This window comes from Marmota monax, unplaced genomic scaffold (assembly GCF_021218885.2).
Source record: "Marmota monax isolate L192 unplaced genomic scaffold, Marmota_monax_Labrador192_F-V1.1 WCK01_AAM20220418_F8-fsc00014, whole genome shotgun sequence".
In the NCBI taxonomy this organism is placed as follows: domain Eukaryota; kingdom Metazoa; phylum Chordata; class Mammalia; order Rodentia; family Sciuridae; genus Marmota; species Marmota monax.
Window position 1 is genome coordinate 18,427,566 of NW_026695222.1, and position 19,462 is coordinate 18,447,027.

General features: G+C 58.7%; 1 protein-coding gene across 1 annotated transcript in view; it reads right to left on the reverse strand.

Moving 5' to 3' along the window:
* Positions 1-19,462, reverse strand: part of Tgm2 (transglutaminase 2) — a 28,998-nt gene that overhangs the window by 9,113 nt on the left and 423 nt on the right. Inside the window, exons 2-9 of the mRNA XM_046433438.2 lie at positions 16,018-16,197; positions 11,513-11,755; positions 8,643-8,761; positions 6,520-6,648; positions 5,537-5,714; positions 2,450-2,585; positions 1,796-1,899; positions 309-551 (exon numbers count right to left, since the gene is read on the reverse strand). Of these exons, the coding sequence (XP_046289394.1) occupies positions 309-551; positions 1,796-1,899; positions 2,450-2,585; positions 5,537-5,714; positions 6,520-6,648; positions 8,643-8,761; positions 11,513-11,755; positions 16,018-16,197 (1,332 nt within the window). The remainder of the gene's footprint in view (positions 1-308; positions 552-1,795; positions 1,900-2,449; positions 2,586-5,536; positions 5,715-6,519; positions 6,649-8,642; positions 8,762-11,512; positions 11,756-16,017; positions 16,198-19,462) is intronic.

Genomic DNA, 19,462 nt, shown 5'->3' on the forward strand with positions numbered 1-19,462 from the left:
ATGTAGAGCGCTCACTTGGCACATGCAAGGCCGCCAAAATAAAAAAATAAAAATGAGAGTTGAACCCATCAAAAAATAAGGCTTAAAAAACAGAGGAAATCCTTTTGTGGAATATAGAATCACTGAATTATTTTCCTAAATGAATAATCCTTCCTACCATCCTCGTCTCTAAGAGATGGAACGTAGCCTGCGGCTCGCTGACGTAGGTGCCCACTGAAGTGCACACACGTACACAAGGCAGCCGGGCTGGTAAACCAGGTGCTTATCTGCAAGGCTGTGATAGAGGGCCCCCCCAGTGCTGCGCCTACCCTCGGGGTACTTGTAAGTGTGGGTGATGTCCTCCCGATCGTCGCGGCCCACGCCCTTGGTGCTGATCTTCAGCCCCACCACCAAGGAATTGTTGACGGACTTGTGCAAGGAGCCATCCTCCTGCCGGATCCAGTTCACCACGTCGGCATTGACCTCAGCGAAGACAAAAGGGGCGTCGTACTTGGTGTTCAGGTCACCCTCCTTGATGGCACGAACGGGGACCGGGCCACAGCAGTATGTCCCTGTTTGGGGGTAGGAGGGAGAGAGAGAGGAGGGTTCAGAAAAAGGACACTGGAGCCCAACATTCAGGGTCCCATCCTAGTTCAGCTCTTATTAGCTGGGCCACTTACCCTGTGACAGACGGAAGGCCCTGGGCACACACTAACTGCCGTGCAGGTATTTGATAAATAAAATAGAAACAGATCCCAAGGCTACCCTGGATCAGAGCCGGGGGAAGACGTCAGAGGGAGGGCAGCTGTCCCATCTGCCTCTGAGGCTCAGAGCTGAGCTCAGTGTCCCCCAGCCTGCCCGGCAGCGGCTGCTACATGGACAGTGCCCATATTTGTGTCAGAGTGGTTTATGACCCCTGCACCCTGGCCACAACTTAAATGTTGGGGACTAGGAGCTGGGCCGACATGTTTTGACACGTGATGAAACCGAGTAAGGGTAAATGAAAATCCAGATCACAGGTGGAGAAATGCGGCTGGTACGTTGAGCAATGGACGTGGCTGGAGTCCCTAAGCCGGGTCCGTGAAGGTCCTGGCCACGCAGTGCAGGGGTCCGTGAACTTGGATATGGAGAAAAGGTCATCTTCAACCCAGTCCCCTTTGGAGCCACACCCTCCCACTGCAAGCAGGCAACACAACTCTGGTAGCCTCTCCAGAGCACTTGTGACTTGTCGCCCCCAAGAACTGCAGGTGTTTCCAAATCGCCTTGAGTTGTCCCATGTCACAGGAGAGGGCATGCGTGCTCATCCCGATGGCTGTATTACAGGACAGACTGCCCCCCCCACTGGTCTTGCTGTATAACAAAAGCGTCTGGCATCCGACCGCAACTTTGTTTCGTTAGTCCTTGAAATAACTTAGGTTTTCTTCGTAACCAGACACATTATACAATATCAAAGGGCCCATAAAGCTTTGCCAAATCTTGTGTTGGTGCACTCTCCAAATCATGCATGTGCACATGAGTGCACACACACACACACACACATACACACACACATGCACAGACAAGGATCTGATTTAAATTTGCTGAAGCCACGTGGGAGGACGATGGTGCTTGTTTGGGGGCAGTGTGAAGGTGCCATTTGGCCTTTGTCCTTTACCTTCTTGCGCTCTGCATTGCTTTTCAGATTATAAAAAAGCCTCCTGTGAAAAGGTAAGGAGGCCCAGCCGGTGGTCTTTGGTGGTCTTCGGGTTGGAACCCCAGTTCCCCCGTCCCCCACTCGAGCCCGGCTTCCCACCAAGTGAAGGCCACGCCCACCCACCTTCGCTCTTCTCCTGGGGCGTGGGGTCCAGGGCCTGCCACCCCTCGTAGCCCGCCTCCAGGTCCGGCCTGGTCATCCACGACTCCACCCAGCAGTGGAAGTTCCTGGGGGGAGGGACGCAGGGAACTGCTCAGCACGGCCCCCATGGATGGCCCCAGGCCTTGTCCCAAGCTGAACCCAGCAAGTCCCAGCCGTCCCTCGGCTCCTCCTGGGGGTCTCAGCTGGGGCCTCGCCCTGGGCCCCCAGCGCCCCTCCCTGGGCCCCCCAGCGCCCCTCCCTGCCCTTCCTGCCTCCTTCCCTGCTTTTCCTGCCCAAAGGCTCCGCCCGCCCAGGTTCAAGCCTCTTCACCACCCGCCCGGACACCCCCTGCCCCAGGCACCCCCTCTCTCCCTTCCCGCCTCTGTCCTCTGGTCCCCAGTGGTCTCGGCAGCCGCCTCACACCCTGAGGCGCGGGGATGACCCCCTGCCCTTGGAGACAAGCCCAGGCCCCTCCCTCGTCCTCCCCAACTCCCACGTCCTCCTGCCGACACCCCTCCCAGTGCCGGGGTCACCCCCACACAGGCCTCTGCCCAGGCCCCAGCCTCCCCTGCCCAGAACTGCTCCTCTCTCAGGCCCGATTCAGATGTCCCCAGGCCCATCCACAGTGGCCCTCACCAGATCATCTCGCTCCTGTCGCCCTCCAGCTCCCCGAGCTCGTTGCGGAAGTACTCGATGAGCAGGTTGCTGTTCTGGTCGTGGGCCGAGTTGTAGTTGGTCACCACACGGGTGGGGACGCCAAGGCAGCGCAGCACTGGGGACACAGGGGCCACTCAGCAGGCCAGCCGGGGCCCAGGACACTGGCCCATCTCCACCCCAGGGCGCGGGTACCATGGTCCAGGTGGGGAGGGGACACTCCAGCCCTCCGCCTGGATGATGACGCTGGCTCACTGGCCGCCCACGTCCCCTGTGACCTCTCAGCACTCCAACTGCAAATACGACATTGACCCTCCTCTGACAGGTCTTCAATGGCCCCCAGGGCCCTGGAGGTCAAGGCCAGACTCTGCCTCGGACCCTTGGCTCCGCAAGACCCGGCTCCCCCGTGGCTTTGGTCCAGCCACTCTGACCTCCAGCCCCTCCTGCTCCCACTGCCTTGGGGCACTGGCACACGCCATGCCCCCTGGAAGGCCACCCTGCCAAGCCTGGGGGCCCCTTCCAGATCTGCATTCACAGCACGATGGGGTCCACCCTCATTTCCCCAGACCGTAATTGTGAGCGACCCTCTAAACAGCGTCACGGTGCAGGCCAAGGTCCTCGGGGAGGCCCCGCGTCCAGGCCAGAGCCCTGCTTTCTGGGGCGAGGGCAATGTGGCGATGGCAGGTGGAAAGGAGGAGCAGGGCGGTGACTGGCATCCACAGGCCCAGCGCAGGGGAGGGAGGAAGGCCCCCGGCAGGTCCTGCCCAAAGGGGGCGCTGGGCGCTCCTGGGGTGAAGGCTCGGGGGGTGCCTTTGCGCCCCCGTTTCCGGAGCTTCTTGAGTAAAAGTGACGCAGGGAAGGACAGAGAAAGTACCGTCCTCAACGGGGAAGCGAAACAGAAACCCAGCTGGCCTCTCCTGGGGACCTGTGTGGGACCTCGAGTTTTCATTGAAGTTGAGCAGGGGGGCGAGGGGAGGGGGATGTGACCTTCGTCCCTGTGCCCATCCGCCAGGCCGAGGGCTTCCCGGATGGCCCTGGATTCCGGCCCTGAGACCCGTGGGCGCGCCGAGAGGAAAGCGCAGCTGTGACACTGGACCTCTCGCCTGGTTCCCGCGCCCCTGCGCTCTGGACAGGGGCCAGGCCTGCCGCTGCCCTCGGTCACGGCTGGTGTCCCAACCCTGAACCTTGCCCCACATGCAGTGGATCTGAGTACAGAGGCTGGGAGGCCTGTCTCTGCTGCCAAGAGCTGGCACCACTCCTGACGCTGGAATCATGTCCCAAGAGGCCGCCGGGCCACATTGGAAGGCGCTGCCCCAGAACTAGGCACACCTGGCCAGAGCCTGACTATGCCAACATCAGCTGTGTGACCTTGGGAAAGTCACTTCCCCTCTCTGAGCCTCTGTTTCCTCCTGGGTAAGAAGAGCTAAGAATAGCAGCTTGCCTGGATGTCGTGGTGATTCAGAGAAAGGCCACAGTGTGGGCAGCCTGGTCTGCCCAGTGCCCGGGGCAGGACCAAGGAGGCACTTGGGAACAGCGACGTGTCACATGCCTCTCAAGGCAAATGCAGGTCTGGTCAGTGTCATCTGGCTCGTGGGCATGGAGATGAGGCCCGGGAGCCACCTGAGGATGCAGGACCCCAGAGTCCCTGGAAACCCAGGCCCAGGTCTCACCTGAACTGTGCTAAGTGACATCTGCCCAGGCCCAAGAGCTCCCAAGGCCTTAGGCCCCTCACCCCGGCTCCCTTCTCCAGGGGAGAAACCGAGGCTCAGAGACACCCGTTCTCGAGTCTACCCAGCGCCGCAGGCCAGCTCCAAAGCCCGTGGGTGGGCTGGACAGAGCCTTCCTTGGCCTTGCAGAGAGGACAGTTGGGGGGGTGACCTGCCGCCAGCACTTTAGGTGACTATGGCATGTGCAGGAGAGCCTGGGGACACAGGCCACCGCTGCGGGGTTTCTCTGGGAGAATCCACGGGCTGCTCTGCGAAGATGGGCTCTAGTCCCCCAGAAGGCAGGGTCTGGGCCAGGGAGTTTCCACAAGAAAAGGGAAGTCAGAGGTCATGAGGGAGGAGGCAGGGAGGTTGGGGGAGGCTGGGGGGCAGGGAGGACGGGATTGATGGCCTGCAGCCTGGGGTGTGGAGGACGTTCTGGTGACCCTCATCTGGCTGGAGCTCTGGTCTTGGAGACAGAACATCTGGGGGCTGCAGATCAGCCTGTTCGATTCTGTGGTTATGTGCCTGAGACCCTTCAGGCGCCTCGCACAGGCTGACTTCACACAGGCTGACTTCACACAGGCTGACTTCACTCAGGCTGACTTCACTCAGGCTGACTTCACACAGGCTGACTCGTTTAACCCCCCAGGTATCCCAGGACGAAGGTACTAGTATTATGCCCATGTTATGTACCATGGAACTGAGGCTCAGAGGAGTTAGTGATTTCCCCAAGGACACACAGCTCCGTGAAGCAGGCAGCGGACACAGCCCTTGACTCCAGAGGCTGAGCTCTTAGCTGTATGTGATGCTATCGAGCCTCTTCTCTGAAGCACCGTTACCAACCTTGGGACACCATCAACATTTCCTGGGCCTAAATCTTCAAAATCCTTTAAAACCCATTTTACTTTTCTGGTTTCAAGTTGCTTGACCTTCCCCTCGAGATCTCAGAACCTGCTTTCTCGTTCTCAACCGAGACCTGACTGTCACCAGGGAGGTATGGATAGCTAATGTACACTGGCAGCCACCCTGGGCTCGGTTCTGTGCTGAGCAGCTTTTCGTCACACCCACCCCAAGGTGGGCGGCGTTGTCCCCATTCGACATACGAGGAAACAGGTCAGCGAGAAGTCTTTGCCCCAGGCCTTGAGCTCGGGTGTGCCCAGCTCCAGAACTCAGGTTCTCAGCCCTGAGCCCACGCTGCTCCCCCAAAACCACCTAGAGGTATTTTGGGGGAGAGGACCAGGGAAGAGTGGCCACAGGCCGCAGGTCACTCTGCCTCGCTGCGGGGCTGGACGGGTCTCCCGAGTGCCGCCCCGTGCTCCCTCCCGGGCTGGCGGAGGCGGAGGCGGGCCTCGTGAGCGCTCACCTGTGCAGGCCACGGCGGCGAAGACCCAGCACTGGCCGTACTTGACGTTCTGACAGCCGTGGTCCTTCCAGCGCCGCAGGATGTCCACGCTGCCGATCCAGAACATGGGGCTGACGCCGTCCCCGTAGTTGTTGTCCCAGCGTCCCAGAAGCACGCCCTGGTCATCGTTGCAGTTCACCTGCAACCAGGGAGGCATCGTGGGGGACAGAGCCTGTGGCCTGAGGGAGGCGGCGGGGGCTGGAGCCCAAGTTGGGAGACAGGAGCGGGGAGGAGGAGGCCCGTGGGGGCCGGGCCCTGAGGGCGGCCTGGAGAATGGCTTCCTTCCAGGAGCCAGGTGTGCTCCAACATGCGGGTCATCTGAGCTTTACCCAAGCTACTCTGGACCCCACCAAGATTTTGCCATCCCCCCTCAAGTCCCATTCCCTGCAGAATAAAATCCAGCCTCCTGCCCACGGCCCAGCAGGCCACGGGGCCTGACCCCTGCCCACCTCGGCAGCACCCAGCTCCTGTTTGCTCGCTGGGCTCCAGCCTCACTGGTCTCCTTTCTGTTCAGGTCCTTCTCTCCTCAGGGCCTTTGCATAGCCCCTCCTCCTCCTAGCTATGACAGCAGCTCAGGGGGAGCCGCCTCCGAGGCTAGGTCCTGTGGTCAGACCATACCCCAGGCCCCTTCACGTATGCCTGTGTACTCAGTCCTGTGACATTTGGTGACTGTCTGGCTCCTCTCACCTTGGCCACCGGAACGTCAGCTCTCTGAAGCCGGGGACTGGACGTGTTTTATACCCAGCTGCTGTATCCCCAGAGCCCAGGACATAGGTGGCCCTTCATAAATATCTGCTCAATGAATGAGTTGCTTTGGGGGACCTGGTGGTATAGCCCTCACTTGTCTAAATCTTGTCTTTCTTGGGGAGATGTCCCCATGTCCTGAGCCCCCCAGCACACAGCCTGGCCTGGGACATCACGGGGGTTAGGGACCTGCCACTCACCATACGGCTCACCACGCGGCCCACATACACTGGGCTGCTGCGGCCTGCGCAGTCCTGGTTGGCGTCCTGCAGGAACTTGGGGTTGATATCCAAGAGCATCAGGCAGATGTCCAGGATCCCGTCTTCAAACTGTGTCAGGGGAAACGAGAGGAGAATGAGGAGCCCAGAAGCCGCCTCCTCCACACACTGCTGATTGGAACTGAAGTAGATTACATTTCAGCCGTACCCAGAGTGCGGAGAGACTTCTCCCCACAATCCGAAAGGCCTTTCATGATCTGCACTCTCCGGCTGTCTGACCTCATGTCTTGTCACTCCCACCCACCTCACTCTGCCCCACACTCACTGCCTCAGGGCCGTTGCACTTGCTTTTTCATTTTTCTGAAATGCTCTCCCTGCTAGTCTTTGCATGGCTCACACTTTCTCCTCCTTGCAAGTCAACTGTTATACAGATCAGAAGTGGGACCCCCTCCTTGTCATCTTCCATGGACCACCCATCTGACACATCAGGGTCTCTCCTGCTGGCCCCCAGCTCCTGTACTGTGTTCCTGTGCTGGGTCAGGCCTTGTCACAGGCCGCCCTCCATGCTGCAGAACAACTCTGTGATTTGGACGAGGTGTCCCCCAGAAGCACCTGTGTTAATTCAGGAGTGTTCAGAGGTCAAGTGATTGGACTGTGGACGCTGGAACCTAATCAGCCCACCCCAGTTTGAATGACGGGGTGACCACTGTAGGCAGGTGGGGGTGGCTGGGGGAGGGTCACTGGGGATCCCCCTCGCCCATCTCCCTGACCCCACCAGGAGCTGAGTGCTTCCTCCACTGGCCCGTCCCCATGATGAGCGGCCTCACCCCGGGCCCAGAGCCGGGACTCCGCCATCTACGGACTGAACCTCACAAACGGTGAGCCCCCATAAACCCCCTCTCTGAGCCTCCTCTGCCTCCACTTCTCACATGGCAAACTCCGGCTTGTTCTTGAGAGCCCAGCTCAGGAGTCCCCTGTTCAGGGAGTCCCCCCTGATCCCCACGGGCAGTTGCCCCCCACCCAGGGTCTTTTCGTCCTGGACCATGACCTCTTCCTGAAGCTCTGCAGAGACCGTTTCTCAGCCCAGCGCGGCTCGATACAGAGCAGGACATCAGCAAATTAAAAGGCAGGAACGGCTTTGTTCTGTTTCTCAGGAGAGAATTAAAAGCCCTGGGAAACGGGAGCCGACTCATTTCTGACATGGTTTATGACCGTGGAGACACCACTGCTCCTCCCCACCCCCGCAGGCCGCGAGCTCCCCGGGCAGATGTGTTGGCGAAGGTGAGTCCCGATATTCAGATGAGGAAATGGAAGTCGGACCGAGCTGGGGTCACGGAGGACTTCCCATGGCCCCAGGGCAGGACTGGACACAGGCCCTGACCCAGAGGCTGCTGGGAGAAGCATCAGGGTGACCCCTCAGACAGCAGGAGGTCGCGGGGTTGGGGGCGCCCTGCTCCTGGCTTCATGAGCTTCCTCTGCAGAGTCTCAGAGGTTTCATGGGCCGTCGGTGACACGGGAAATAAGAGCCAGCCCAGGCTGGGCACAGAGAAGAGCCTCGTAGCTGAGCCCAGCCTGCCCTGCTGGACCTGCCCTGGCTGACCCACCTCTCTAGCTGGTTGATACAGTGGCCAGCCAGAGACCACACTGTGGCCGCTGGACAGCAGCATGGCCATCTGGATTGGCAGCACCCCACCCCCCAGCCTGCTGAGCCAGAACGGAGGATGGGCTCCCACTCTGTGCTTAACGCGTCCCCCCAGGTGCTCTAATGTCCACTCAAGTTGGAGACCCACTGACCCTGAGAACAGTTCAAAGGCTTGTTCCACACAGGCCCAGCCCACGGAGAGCACCTCCAAGGGCTGCCTCCTCTCTGGGAATTCCAACCAGCTCCATGGCTCCTAGAGGCTCTCTTAATTCTTTCCCCAGGGCTATTCCTTGGCTGTGTGACCTCAGGCCAGCTCTGGCCCTCTCTGAGCCTCTAGCCAAGGACCCTTACATCCTTGAGAGGCGGGGGTGGGCCACTCTGCAACCCGCTCACACCTTTGCGTCCCTGGCTGCCTCAGAGGCAAGAGGTCTGAGTGGTCATGAGGGGCGGGGTGAAGCCCTACCTGCCCAAAGTTCCAAGGCACGCTCTTGATGAACTTGGCCGAGCCCTGGTAGATGAGGCCCTGCTGGGTGAGCACATACTCCTGCCGCTCCTCCTCCGAGTCCAGGTAAACAGCATCGGCTGTGGGCAGGAAGGGGGGACCTCAGCTCTGGGTCTGGCGAGGCCAGGGTCCCTGCAAGCCTGGCAGCCAGGCCAAGCCAGCATCTCAGAGGTCCTTCTAACTTTTAAATAGAAAACCAACCATCAATCAACAGCCCCACGACCATGAGATAAAGTGATATCGGTAAGTAACAATAAAGCCTGCCATTCACCCAAGGGCACGCGCCAGGGCCCGCGATAAATCTACGACGTGGATTAATTCATATACTCTCCTGAAGAGCCCTAGGAAGAAGGGACCCTCAGAAGTCCCTTTTCAAAGATGGCAAAACTGAGGCTCAAGGATATTTCGTAGCTGGAAAGAGTGATGCTTAAAACCAGACACCAAGGAGCACTGACCAGGAGCCAGGAAGTCCTGATCCCGACCATCTCTTGCCATGTGGCCCGGGGCAGGTCACTTTGCCTTCTCTGCCCCCTCTGTCAGCTTGAGAGGAAAGTGTGGCTGTAGGTCTGAAAGGTGCTGGAGCCCTGAGCCAGCACGAGGAAGGAGCAGGTCCCAGGCACAGTGAGTGTGGTGCAGCGGGAGGCCAAGGAGGGTCATCACGGGGGTCATCATGGCCCCGGGCAGTGGACCCTGTCCAGTTGGGGGGGGGGAGGGCTCGCTGCAGGAGGGGGCATCTGAATTTCGCCTTGGGAAGTGACCACAGTTCTGTGCTTGGAGCCTGGGGGGTGGCAATCTAAGCAGAGACCAGACAGAGCCAGGCTGCACTGTGGCTCTGGACACTGCGAGGAAAGCCAGCCTTGGAGGAGCTGAGTCAGTGGCGCCAAGAATGAAAGAGAAAGCAGGACTCAGAGAGTGTCGGCGGGTTGAGTGGGAGCTGGACTGCAAGGTCCCCGCCCAGGTCTCAAGTCAAGGTGAAGACACCAGGGACGTGGGGCCCCGCCTGTGACTGCCTTGGATCCTGTTCACCCTGAGCCCGGGGTCCCATCTCACAGGCAGATCTGGCCCTTTCCCACCACAGCAGTGTCCTCCCCAGCAGCCCAGCCCAGCCCAGCTTCCTGCTCCCCAAGACTCCTCCTGCCCTGGATGTGGGTCACTTTAGTCACTGTGCTGCCTGGCAAGTGGCCACTCCAACCAGCAGGGCAGGCCCAGACAGAGCCGGAGGAAGGGGACTTCCCCAGAGCCGTGCTCACCCTTCCTTGAACCCTAAGGCCCTGCAGCGGGTGTGGGTGGGGACACAGGCCTGTCCCTGCTTCAGGAGTAGGGCCACCAACAGCTGTCACCCTCTGCAGACTGACTAAAATTTAAACCAAGCTGTGGTGGGTCCCAGGGAGGCCGCTTCTGTCTCAAGAAATGGTTCCATGTGCCCAAGGCCGGGGGCTCATGGTGACACCCCATGGGCCACGGGAGCTGACCTCACGGCCATCAGTGGAGTGCTGGACATGGGCAGGGTACAAGGCTTTTAGAAGAAATGAAGAGATGGGTACCGACCAGTGTGGACGGATCCTCAGATGACACGGAGGAGGAAACCAAGGTGTGGGTGGACACTGTGGGGCCCCTTTTATGTTTGAGGGACACAGATCCACAAAACAGCCCTGCCCATGGGTGAGCCAGGAGACGGGCCCCTGGACGGAGGACAGCGGTGTCCTCTAGGAACCGGGGTGGCGTCTCCCGTTGTGCCTGAAGCTTGTGTTTTTATGCTCTGTGTCTTACTGTCACCTATAGAAATCAGAGCCAGAATATGCAAAGGAGAAAATGGAAAGGACCTGATCACGTATGTCACAAAATGCCCCAAAATAGAGAAGAAAAAAGTAGAGCAGTGATCCCAGGGAGAAGACGGCTGCCAGGCTGGGCGGGGACCTTGGCTCCTGGTGTCCCTCCAGCCTCCTCCTGGCTCGCTAGGTCAGAGCAGGAAGGAAGCAGGTGGGATCCCTGGCTCGCCAGGTGGGGAAAGCGCCACCCGGGAGGGCAGGCGGGCTCTGCTCCAGGACCTGGACCCCCAACCTCCCGCACAGCCCTCAACTGTCTCTCTGCCCCTCATTGTCCACTCACTTCCTGAAGGAGCTTCTAGAAACCACTTGACCTCTCTGGGCCTCAGCTTCCTATCTGAGAAAGGGAGGAAGCTGGCGTGTCCCCTGGGGACCCTCAAGGGGAGCAGTTGCAAAGGAGAAAGGGGCAGCGAAGAGGGGAGGCTGCCTCAGTCACCTCCCTGGCCTCTCGGCCCTCCACCGAGCCTCCCCGGACCAGCCTGGGGGAGTCCACAGCAGGTCCTGGTGGGGCAGAACAAGGACATGGCGGTGCCCGGCACTGGGCACCAGGCAGGCACCCCGTTCCTGACATGGGGCTTCTACAACCCAAGACACCGCCGTTCTCCGCCATGTAGCGAGGAAGCTCTCACCAGATGCGGCCCCTCCTTCCTGGACTCCCCAGTCTCCAGAACCACCAGCCAAACTAACTGCTGAGGTTTACAGATCACCCTGTCCGTGGTGTTCTGTGATAGCCACAGAAAACACCGAGACGCCTGGGTCACAGTGTGCTGGGACACACGGGTCTCAGACATGGGATGAAATCCTTGGGTAGCTGGGTGGCCTCAGGCAGGTCATTTTGCCTCCAAGAGCCTGTCCCCTGATTGTAGAGAAATCATGTCCTGAGGCTGCAGCTCTGAGCGGGCACAGTGGGGCTCCCAACCCACCTGATGCTCCTCCTGCCCTGCCCATGCCATCCCCAGTGGCCTCCCTGGGTGGCCCACCACCTGTGGATGGAGCGTGGCTCACCTGGGCACCAGGCATTGAAGAGCAGGGTGAAGTGGCCCAGCACGAAGCTGGAGCCCTGGCAGCCGCTGGAGGCCTCCAGGCTGAGGCGGTACAGGCCGATGGGCGCATTGGCCGGGGTGCTGACCTGCAGGGAGAGGGTGGTGTCCCGCTGGTCCGCCACAAAGGCCGTCCAGGTCCCCTCCTCCAGGGTGTCAGCCAGCTGGAAGCGGGCCTTGGTCCCCGCCTCCTCGCTGGGGTTGGGACCTGTGGAGGGAGAACACAGCAGTGGTGGAGAGGGGTGGCCAGGGCTGGCAGGGGCCGGACACACATCTGGGGTCCCAGGCCAGGTTCAAGGCTTAGTCGAGAGGACTTTGGCAAGAGGCTCATCCTCCTGAGACTTGGCGGGAATCAGAACTCCCACCTTGCAGGGTGGCTTCGTGGGGACACATGAAAAGCCACAGGCACAGAGTCCAGCCTGGGGCAGAGTCTCAGGGTGACTTGGGGCAGACTCATCTCCTGCCCAGGCCCCGTTTGCCCATCCGTAGCAGGATGCTCCCCACAGTCCTCCATTCCTGCCCAGCCCTTTACCTGTGACCTCCCGCCTTCCCTTCAGAGACAGGAGCATGCGCTCGGGGCAGGATGGCACCTGGTCCTGCTGCAGGCTACTGAGGGCCTCTGTCTCCCAGGGCTGCTCCCCAGCGCCCCCCCCCATCTCCCTACCGCCCTTTATGCTGACGCTGATACTTCCTGCTTCCTCTGAGACCCCTGGTGCAGGTGGGGAAACTGAGGCCCAGAGAGGACGAGGGCAAGTTAGCATCTGAACCCAAGTCCCCGACCCTCAGGTGTCCCCTCTCACTGCTTCTCCTTCCAAAAGGGGAGGCTCCCTAATGGGGTCTCAAAGGCCCAGCGGAGCTGGGAGTCGGTCACAAAAGTGGCTGCTTCTGGGTGCAGTGGCACCTGCAATCCCAGCGGCTCGGGAGGCTGAGGCAGGAGGATCGTGAGTTCCAAGCCAGCCTCAGCAAAAGTGAGGCGCTAAGCAGCTCAGTGAGACCCTGTCTCTACATAAAATACAGAATAGGGCTGGGGATGGGGCTCAGTGGTTGACTGAGTGACCCTGAGTTCAATCCCCTGTACCCAGGCCCCAAAATGTGGCTGCCTGCTTAGGTGAGGGGACAGCCCAGTCCATGCAGACAGGTCTGAGTCACGGGGCGGGCAGGAGGGGGCTGGTCACTTTCTGTCCATGGGCGGCAGAGAGGAGAAACAGAGAATGTTCTCTGCCTGGCTGGGCGGCTGCCCAGGAGGGTTTATTTTTATTTCTCACCTCCCTGCCTGCAGCGCTGACAGTATGGGGTCCGCTCACCAAGGGGCTCCTTCCCGCGCTGGCCCCCTCCTCCCTGCTTGCCCATCCACCCACACCCAGGCCCAAATATGACCATGAAGTAACAGGCGACACAGCCTCGGGGACACCTCTGAGTGCCAGGAGCTGATTGGAAGCCTCTAAGTGCTTCCTGACTTCCAGAGCTACTGGGGGAAACGAGGCGGCCTTGGGTCTAGTCACCTGCCCGGCCCCCCAGGGCCCAGGCCCCAGGCACTGTAGCAGACTAACACCGTAGGCCTGGCAAGGTCGGGTTTCAGCCCTGAATCCTGTTTGTAACCTGGGATGGGTGATTTAGCTTCTCTGGGCTACATTTTCTCGTCTCAATGGAGCCAATCGAGTAGCTCCTTGTAAGGTTGCTGGGAGGCTTCCAGACGAGGTTGTAAAGCCTAGCACACAGTAAGTGCTCAATAAACACTGGTTCTGTTGTACATCATCGTCACCAGAGCTCCATGAGCCGTTCAGAGGGCTCAGTGAGAGTTCATAGAAAGCCCTGACCAGGAGCCAGCTCAGAGTGACCACGGAGAAAACAGGAGCCTCCTCAGTCTCGTTAAAAGGCATCGTATGACTTCCCCGGACGAGGAAGCCGAGACCGAGAGGGTTGAGCTGGGAAGACGGTCTGTCCTGATCTCCTCAGGGCAGCCCGAGTGGATGCCTGGGCCCCAGCACAGAGTGAATAGTGTCCCTTTCATTCTCAGTAAAGTCCGTGTTTACATGATCAATTATCTGGTCACTGTGGAAACAGGCCACAGCCACTGTCTCTGTTGACATACCACCCTCTGGCTGGGGCAGAGGAGAAACACACGTCTCTCTATCTTGGGGCAGCCTGTGCGTGCACACACACACACACACACACACGTGCACGCACATGCACACACACGTGCACACACACGCACACACACGTGCACACACACACACACACACACACGTGCACGCACACACACACACACACACACCTTGCTTCCCAGAGGCCCTGAAGCAGGGCATGGAGAGAGCCTGGCCCCTGGCCCTGCTGCTTCTCTGTTCTTCTCCAAGATACTCTTAGTGGGGCCAGGGCCACCACGGTGACTGCCCCAGGCCTGAATGACCCTCAGGACCCAAGGGCTCCTGGCCCCCTTCCCAGGCCAAGGTGGCAGCTGCTCCTCAGAGAGCCCCCCCACACCGCCCGCCCTGCGAGGGAGCAGGACTTTGCACCCCTCCCCCGCGGCAGGGGGCTGTTTGTCCAGGGTGGCCTGTGCCCTGGGATGGGGCCGGTCACGTCTCCCACAGCCTGGGGAAAATTCACAGCCACTGCTAAGGGCGCCGGCCTTCGCCGAGTGTCCTTGGCCAGTCTTTCCCCTCCCTGGGTCTCAGTTTCCCTGAAGGGGTGGGACAGGCTGAGCACAAACTAAAATGTTCCAACAGAGGACCAGCGTCCCCAGCCAGGTCCCAGGCTGGGCGCTGACCCAAGCCAGGCCTGGGGGTGGGGGCCCAGCTTCCTGGTATTGTCCCTCAGGCTTCCCCAGCCCCTGGGAGGGTCTTGGTCCCTTGGACCCTGGACAGGGAAGCCATGGCTGCCCACCAGGGGCCGTGGAGGTGACCGGGATGTGCTGGCGAGGGCTGGAGATAAGTCAACGAGACTGGAAAGCAGAGATTAGCGGCAGGGTGGGAAGGTCGCGCCCCTCCCAGCACGGAGCGTGGGGCCCCGATTACCTACCGAGAAGCTGCCGGAGACAGAAGGCGAAAGAAGGTGGCCCATCACAGGCCACCCAGCTGGTGACCACCCACCCACCCATTTCACAGGGGAACATGCCGAGGCCCAGCAGGCGCCTGTGTGGGCAGGTGACATGCCGCTATGGGTCAATGACAAAGAACCTTCACTCACCGCAGGTGAGGGTTGGAAGCCTGCTGTGTCCCCAACTCCCTGAGTGACCTACCTGGGTGAGGGACTGGGTCTTTCAGATCCCAGATTCCTCATCAGCATAATGGGGACCCTTTCTGATTCCAGGGTGCGAGGGTTGAGATGCTGCTGGGGCTTCCCAGATAAAAATGCGGTTTTGCACCAACCTGAGCAGAACCTCTCAGGGGACACACCCAGGCTTCACCAGCCATGGACCCCAACCTTCCACTTTACAGAAGGGGAAACTGAGGCTAGAAGATCAAAGACCTGCCGGGCCTCTCAGCTCTGTTAGAAGGGCCCTGAGGATGCTGGTGTGTGGGGTGCCAAGAGGGGAGGGGCAGAGGAGAGGGACAGGGATATCCTGGCCAGCCTGCAGTCTCCGAGATAAGCCTTATCAAACGGCCTCCAGGTGAATGGGGCCCTAGCCAGGCGGGCCAGCTCCTGCCTGCTGCTCTCTCTGCCCTCAAAGACCTCAGAAAGAGCGGCCTCTCACGCCTGAGGACCAGAGTCCCAACAAGTGGCCTTTTGTTAACCCCAAGGGTGTGGTTCCCCCTCAGAAGCCAGACCAACTGATTTGGCTTTCGAGACCACTTTCCTAGGAACAGTCAACAAAAGCAGATCGGGTAGAGGCACCTGGGGAGAGGCTGGCTGGGGTTCAATGTCCCTTCATCCATCCCTGGAGACTGTGGAGTGAGACAAGCAACAGCCACCAAGTTCTACAGGACATCCCCGCCCCCATGCCAGACTCTCCCCACTCAACAACCTTCCAGTGTGAGTGCCATTCAGATGATGAAACTGGGGCTCAGAGAGGCTAAGTGACTTGCCCAATGTCACACAGCAGGTAGGCAACCTGTCCACTTAGCGGGTTTGAGCCAGCTGGACTCTGTCCGCCACTCAGACCTGATTTGGGCCTGATCTCAGAGGCCTGGGGGGTGGGAGTCGGCAGGGTTGTAGGGATTCCAGGAAGCAAGTGTTGATAAGAGATTGGAAAGTTGTTTTGGTGTGGGAAAGACAGGCAGGATCTAGACAGACCTTCATGACCCTAGCGCTGGGATGACAGGTCTTTAGGCACCCAGGAATCCAGGGATTCATAAACAGACTTGTTTGTGAGGCCGGATGGCCTGAAGTGACATCTCCCTGTCCACTTTCTGGGCCTCGGTTTCCTCATCTGTAAGATGGGGTTAGTGACAGGTGGGCATCTCCAATGGGGCAAAGAGGTAGGAAGTCTGTCAGAGGAGAGGCGACAGAGATCGAGGGGCTGCAGGAACTCACCTGTCACGGCGCTGAAGGTAAGGGTGTCCACGCTGGCCTCATAGCCACGGCCCTCGAAGTGCAGTGTCAGCCAGAAGCCCTGGCCCCGCCGCAACACCAGCCTGTCCTGGCACAGGTCAGCAGTGTGGTGGTCGCGGCCGTTGGCCTCCAGCTCCAAGTCACATCTCTCCAAAACTAAATCTACGGAATCGGAGATAACAGGAGAGGCAGGGACCATGTGGTGTGACGCAGGACACCTCTGTGCCCAGAACCCCAGCCCAGCCCTCCTGCAGCCCCACAGGGGCCCACCCCTCTACTTCTGCTCAGGACGGGGCCGCCCACCGTGGCAGGTCAGGAGAAGGCTCTGTCACCCTCCCGTGGGGTGACCCTCACCAGCTCAGCTTTTCTGGGGCCTCAGTTTCCTCATGTCCCAAGTGGGGCACAGCAGATCTACCTCCAGGGGCTGTTGTGAGCAGGGGCAAGAGCAGTGTGTGGGAGGCACACTCCCCAGGGCACAAGTACTCGGCTCTGGAGGGTCCTTCAGGGGGACAGGATTAGTGCACAGGTGACCTGCACAGGATTGGCTGCTGGTCCAACTTTGGATTTACAGGAAATACCCAGGCCTGAGGATCAGGCTAAACATAGAACCGGGACCCAGCCAGGAGAATCCATTCTCTGGGAGACCGTAAGCAAGGGATCTGGTTTCTTTAACAAACAAATTACAAAGAAAAAAAAAAAAGGAAAGCTTTTTGGAGATCCTTTGGAGAGAAACTGGAGAGACCTTTCGACCCACTGTGACGTGTGGCTCTTATTCAGATCTTGATTTTAAAAACTATTTTAAAAATTTAGATTATGGCATTTGCTGGTAAATGGTTGGAACTGGAGATTGTCAGGCTAAGTGAACTAAGCCAATCCCCCAAACCCAAAGGCCTGGATTCTCTGCAAAACCGTCACCAATTTATGGCGGATTCTGGTTAATTATTAGCAGGGGGATTGGGTATGGAATTATATTTGTGTCTTTTTTAGGTTTAATAATATTTTTAGCTTATTTGGGGGGAATAGTAGTATTTGGATACACAACGGCTATAGCAGCAGAAGAACACCCTGAGACTTGGGGTTCTAATGTTGTCATTTGAGGTGTTCTAATGTTCTCTGGGATGGGGGAAGCTAACACACAATAGGGAGGGAAGGATAGAAGGTCACTGGAATAGACAGAGGAATGAAGGGGAGGGAGGCGACGGGAACAGGAAAGACAGAAGGAATTGGACAAGACGTCCCATGCTCAGATCTGAACACGTGACCACATCATGTACAAACACAAAAATGGGAAGTTATACTCCATGGATGTACAAAATACATTCTGTTTTTTTTTTTAAATGAAAAGAACAAATACACAGTTTTTTAAAAGTTCAGTACCCATATGAGACAATTTAAACACGGATGGAAAAATGGTGGGCGGTGCCGAGGAATTTTGAAATTGGTACCTACAAAGGAGAGTCCTTATCCTTTAAAAATACATAGTGGAATATTTACAGATATCACATGATGTGACGCCTGGCATTTGCTTCCAAATTATAGGGGAGGTGTCAGAGGCAGGAAGAGGGGATGGCCGGGCTGCATGAGAACATGGGGACTGAGTGTGTTATTTTCTCCATGTACGTTCAGTATTCTCTATAGTAAAAAGTTAAAAAAAAAAAAAGATAACAGAAGCCTTGGAGTCCTCCGGACCTGGGTTTGGTTCTGAGCTGCGCTGTGACCTTGGACAAGCGGTGGTCCCTCTGGGGCCTTCTCCCAAGCCTTGAAGGGTCACCATGAGGTCTAGGAGAGGATGTTTGGAGCACCCTTCCCCAAGGTCCAGCCCAGGAAGGACAGCGATAAGTGAAAGTTCTATTGATAATTTCAGAGGAACTGAAGACCAGGTCAGGCACAAGGTAACAGGCAGGTGGGGGTCTGCAGGAAGCACACCCCTCATCAACACTGGCAAGTTCAAGGTGGAGATGGGGAACCCCTCAAGGTGGGGGAGTGGGCAAAGAGGGCTCTCGGAGTTGTGAGGCCAGTGGGGGGAATGTGGTCCAAATGAGGCAGGGATTTGTCCAAAATCACCCAGAAAGCGGGTCCTCCCAGTGGAACGCTGGTCTCAGGACGCCTGCCTCCTACCTTGGAAATATCCCAAAATGAGAGCCAACAAGTTCCGGTGACAGCCAGAGGGCCCATGTGGACAACCTGCGCTTGAACCTCACAAAGATCCTTGGCCCACCTCCACAGGTGCAAGCTCTGTGGCCCAGGTGGCTTAGCAGGTGACCGCTTTGGGGTCTGAGTCAGGGCTATAGGATCCTGGAGCCCCACCTGGGGAGCCACCTTGGCCTGTGGAGCCACCTTGCTACAGCTCAGAGCCGCTGCCCCGCCCCCTCTTCCATTTCTGGGAAAAAGAGTCCTCACACCCCTCCCAGCAGGACCCCGTTGTCATCACACCAGGGGAGGCCGGCAGCCTCTGCAAGGAGAAGCTTGCTGCCAGCCAGGAAATACTTTGAAAACTTCAGCCCCAGGGAGTTTCAGCTGGAAAGAAGTCATTGTTTCCCCCAGGAGACCTTGAGGGTAGCCAGTCCCCTGTCCGAGGTGATGGAGCACTTTCTCAGCCTATAGCCTGAAGCAAAGTTTCAAGAAGTCGGGGATTGATGGAATGAAATTCCGGGCAGTGGGAGCCCTGTTGGAAGGAGCCCTGTGGCAATGGGGCTAGGGGCTCATCATAACCGGCCTTTACAGGTCCCCTAGCCCCACTGGGCCCCGTTTTGGGGGACAGGGTTGAGAAGCTTCACTGGGGACAAATGTCCACTTAGGTGGCAGATCACAGCATGCTGGCGAAGCCCAGTCTCCAAGAAGCTGGGGGGTCAAGATCACACAGCAGCTCAGGTAGTTCCATAGTTCCTCTGGCCCCTCCCTGCCCCATCTGCCCCATGTCCCTCTCCAAGTTCCCTCTTCCCATGCCCCCAGCTGGGGTTCTGGGTTCAGCAGTGTTAGCTCAGGGACATCTTCCATAGTAGAAGTCCCTGCCCCAGGACCTAAGACTGTGGCACTGTGTGTGTGTGTGTAGGGGTCAGGTAGGAAATGAACTGTCCCTCCATCGCACCTCTCAGCCCTCACAGGTGCACTATTTTCCGTCTTTTACCGGAGGGGAAACTGAGACTCAGCAGATGGCCTAGAGTTAGAGCTTGAGGGCGGGAAGGGAACCCAGGGGACAGGCCTGGTCTCTGCCCCCTCCCCACAGCATGCAGAACTCTCTCCTAGGATCAGCCAGTCCTGGCCGCAACCAGGGACAACCAGGGACGCAGGCACCCCCGGTCCTGGCTGGCAGAGACCAAGTGAAGCTCGGTGTTCTGGGGCCAGGCTGGACAGCTTCCCACCGCGGACCGCAGGCACCCGCTCCAATTCAGTGGCCCAGGGAAAGTGACAGCCGCGCGCCAGGAGA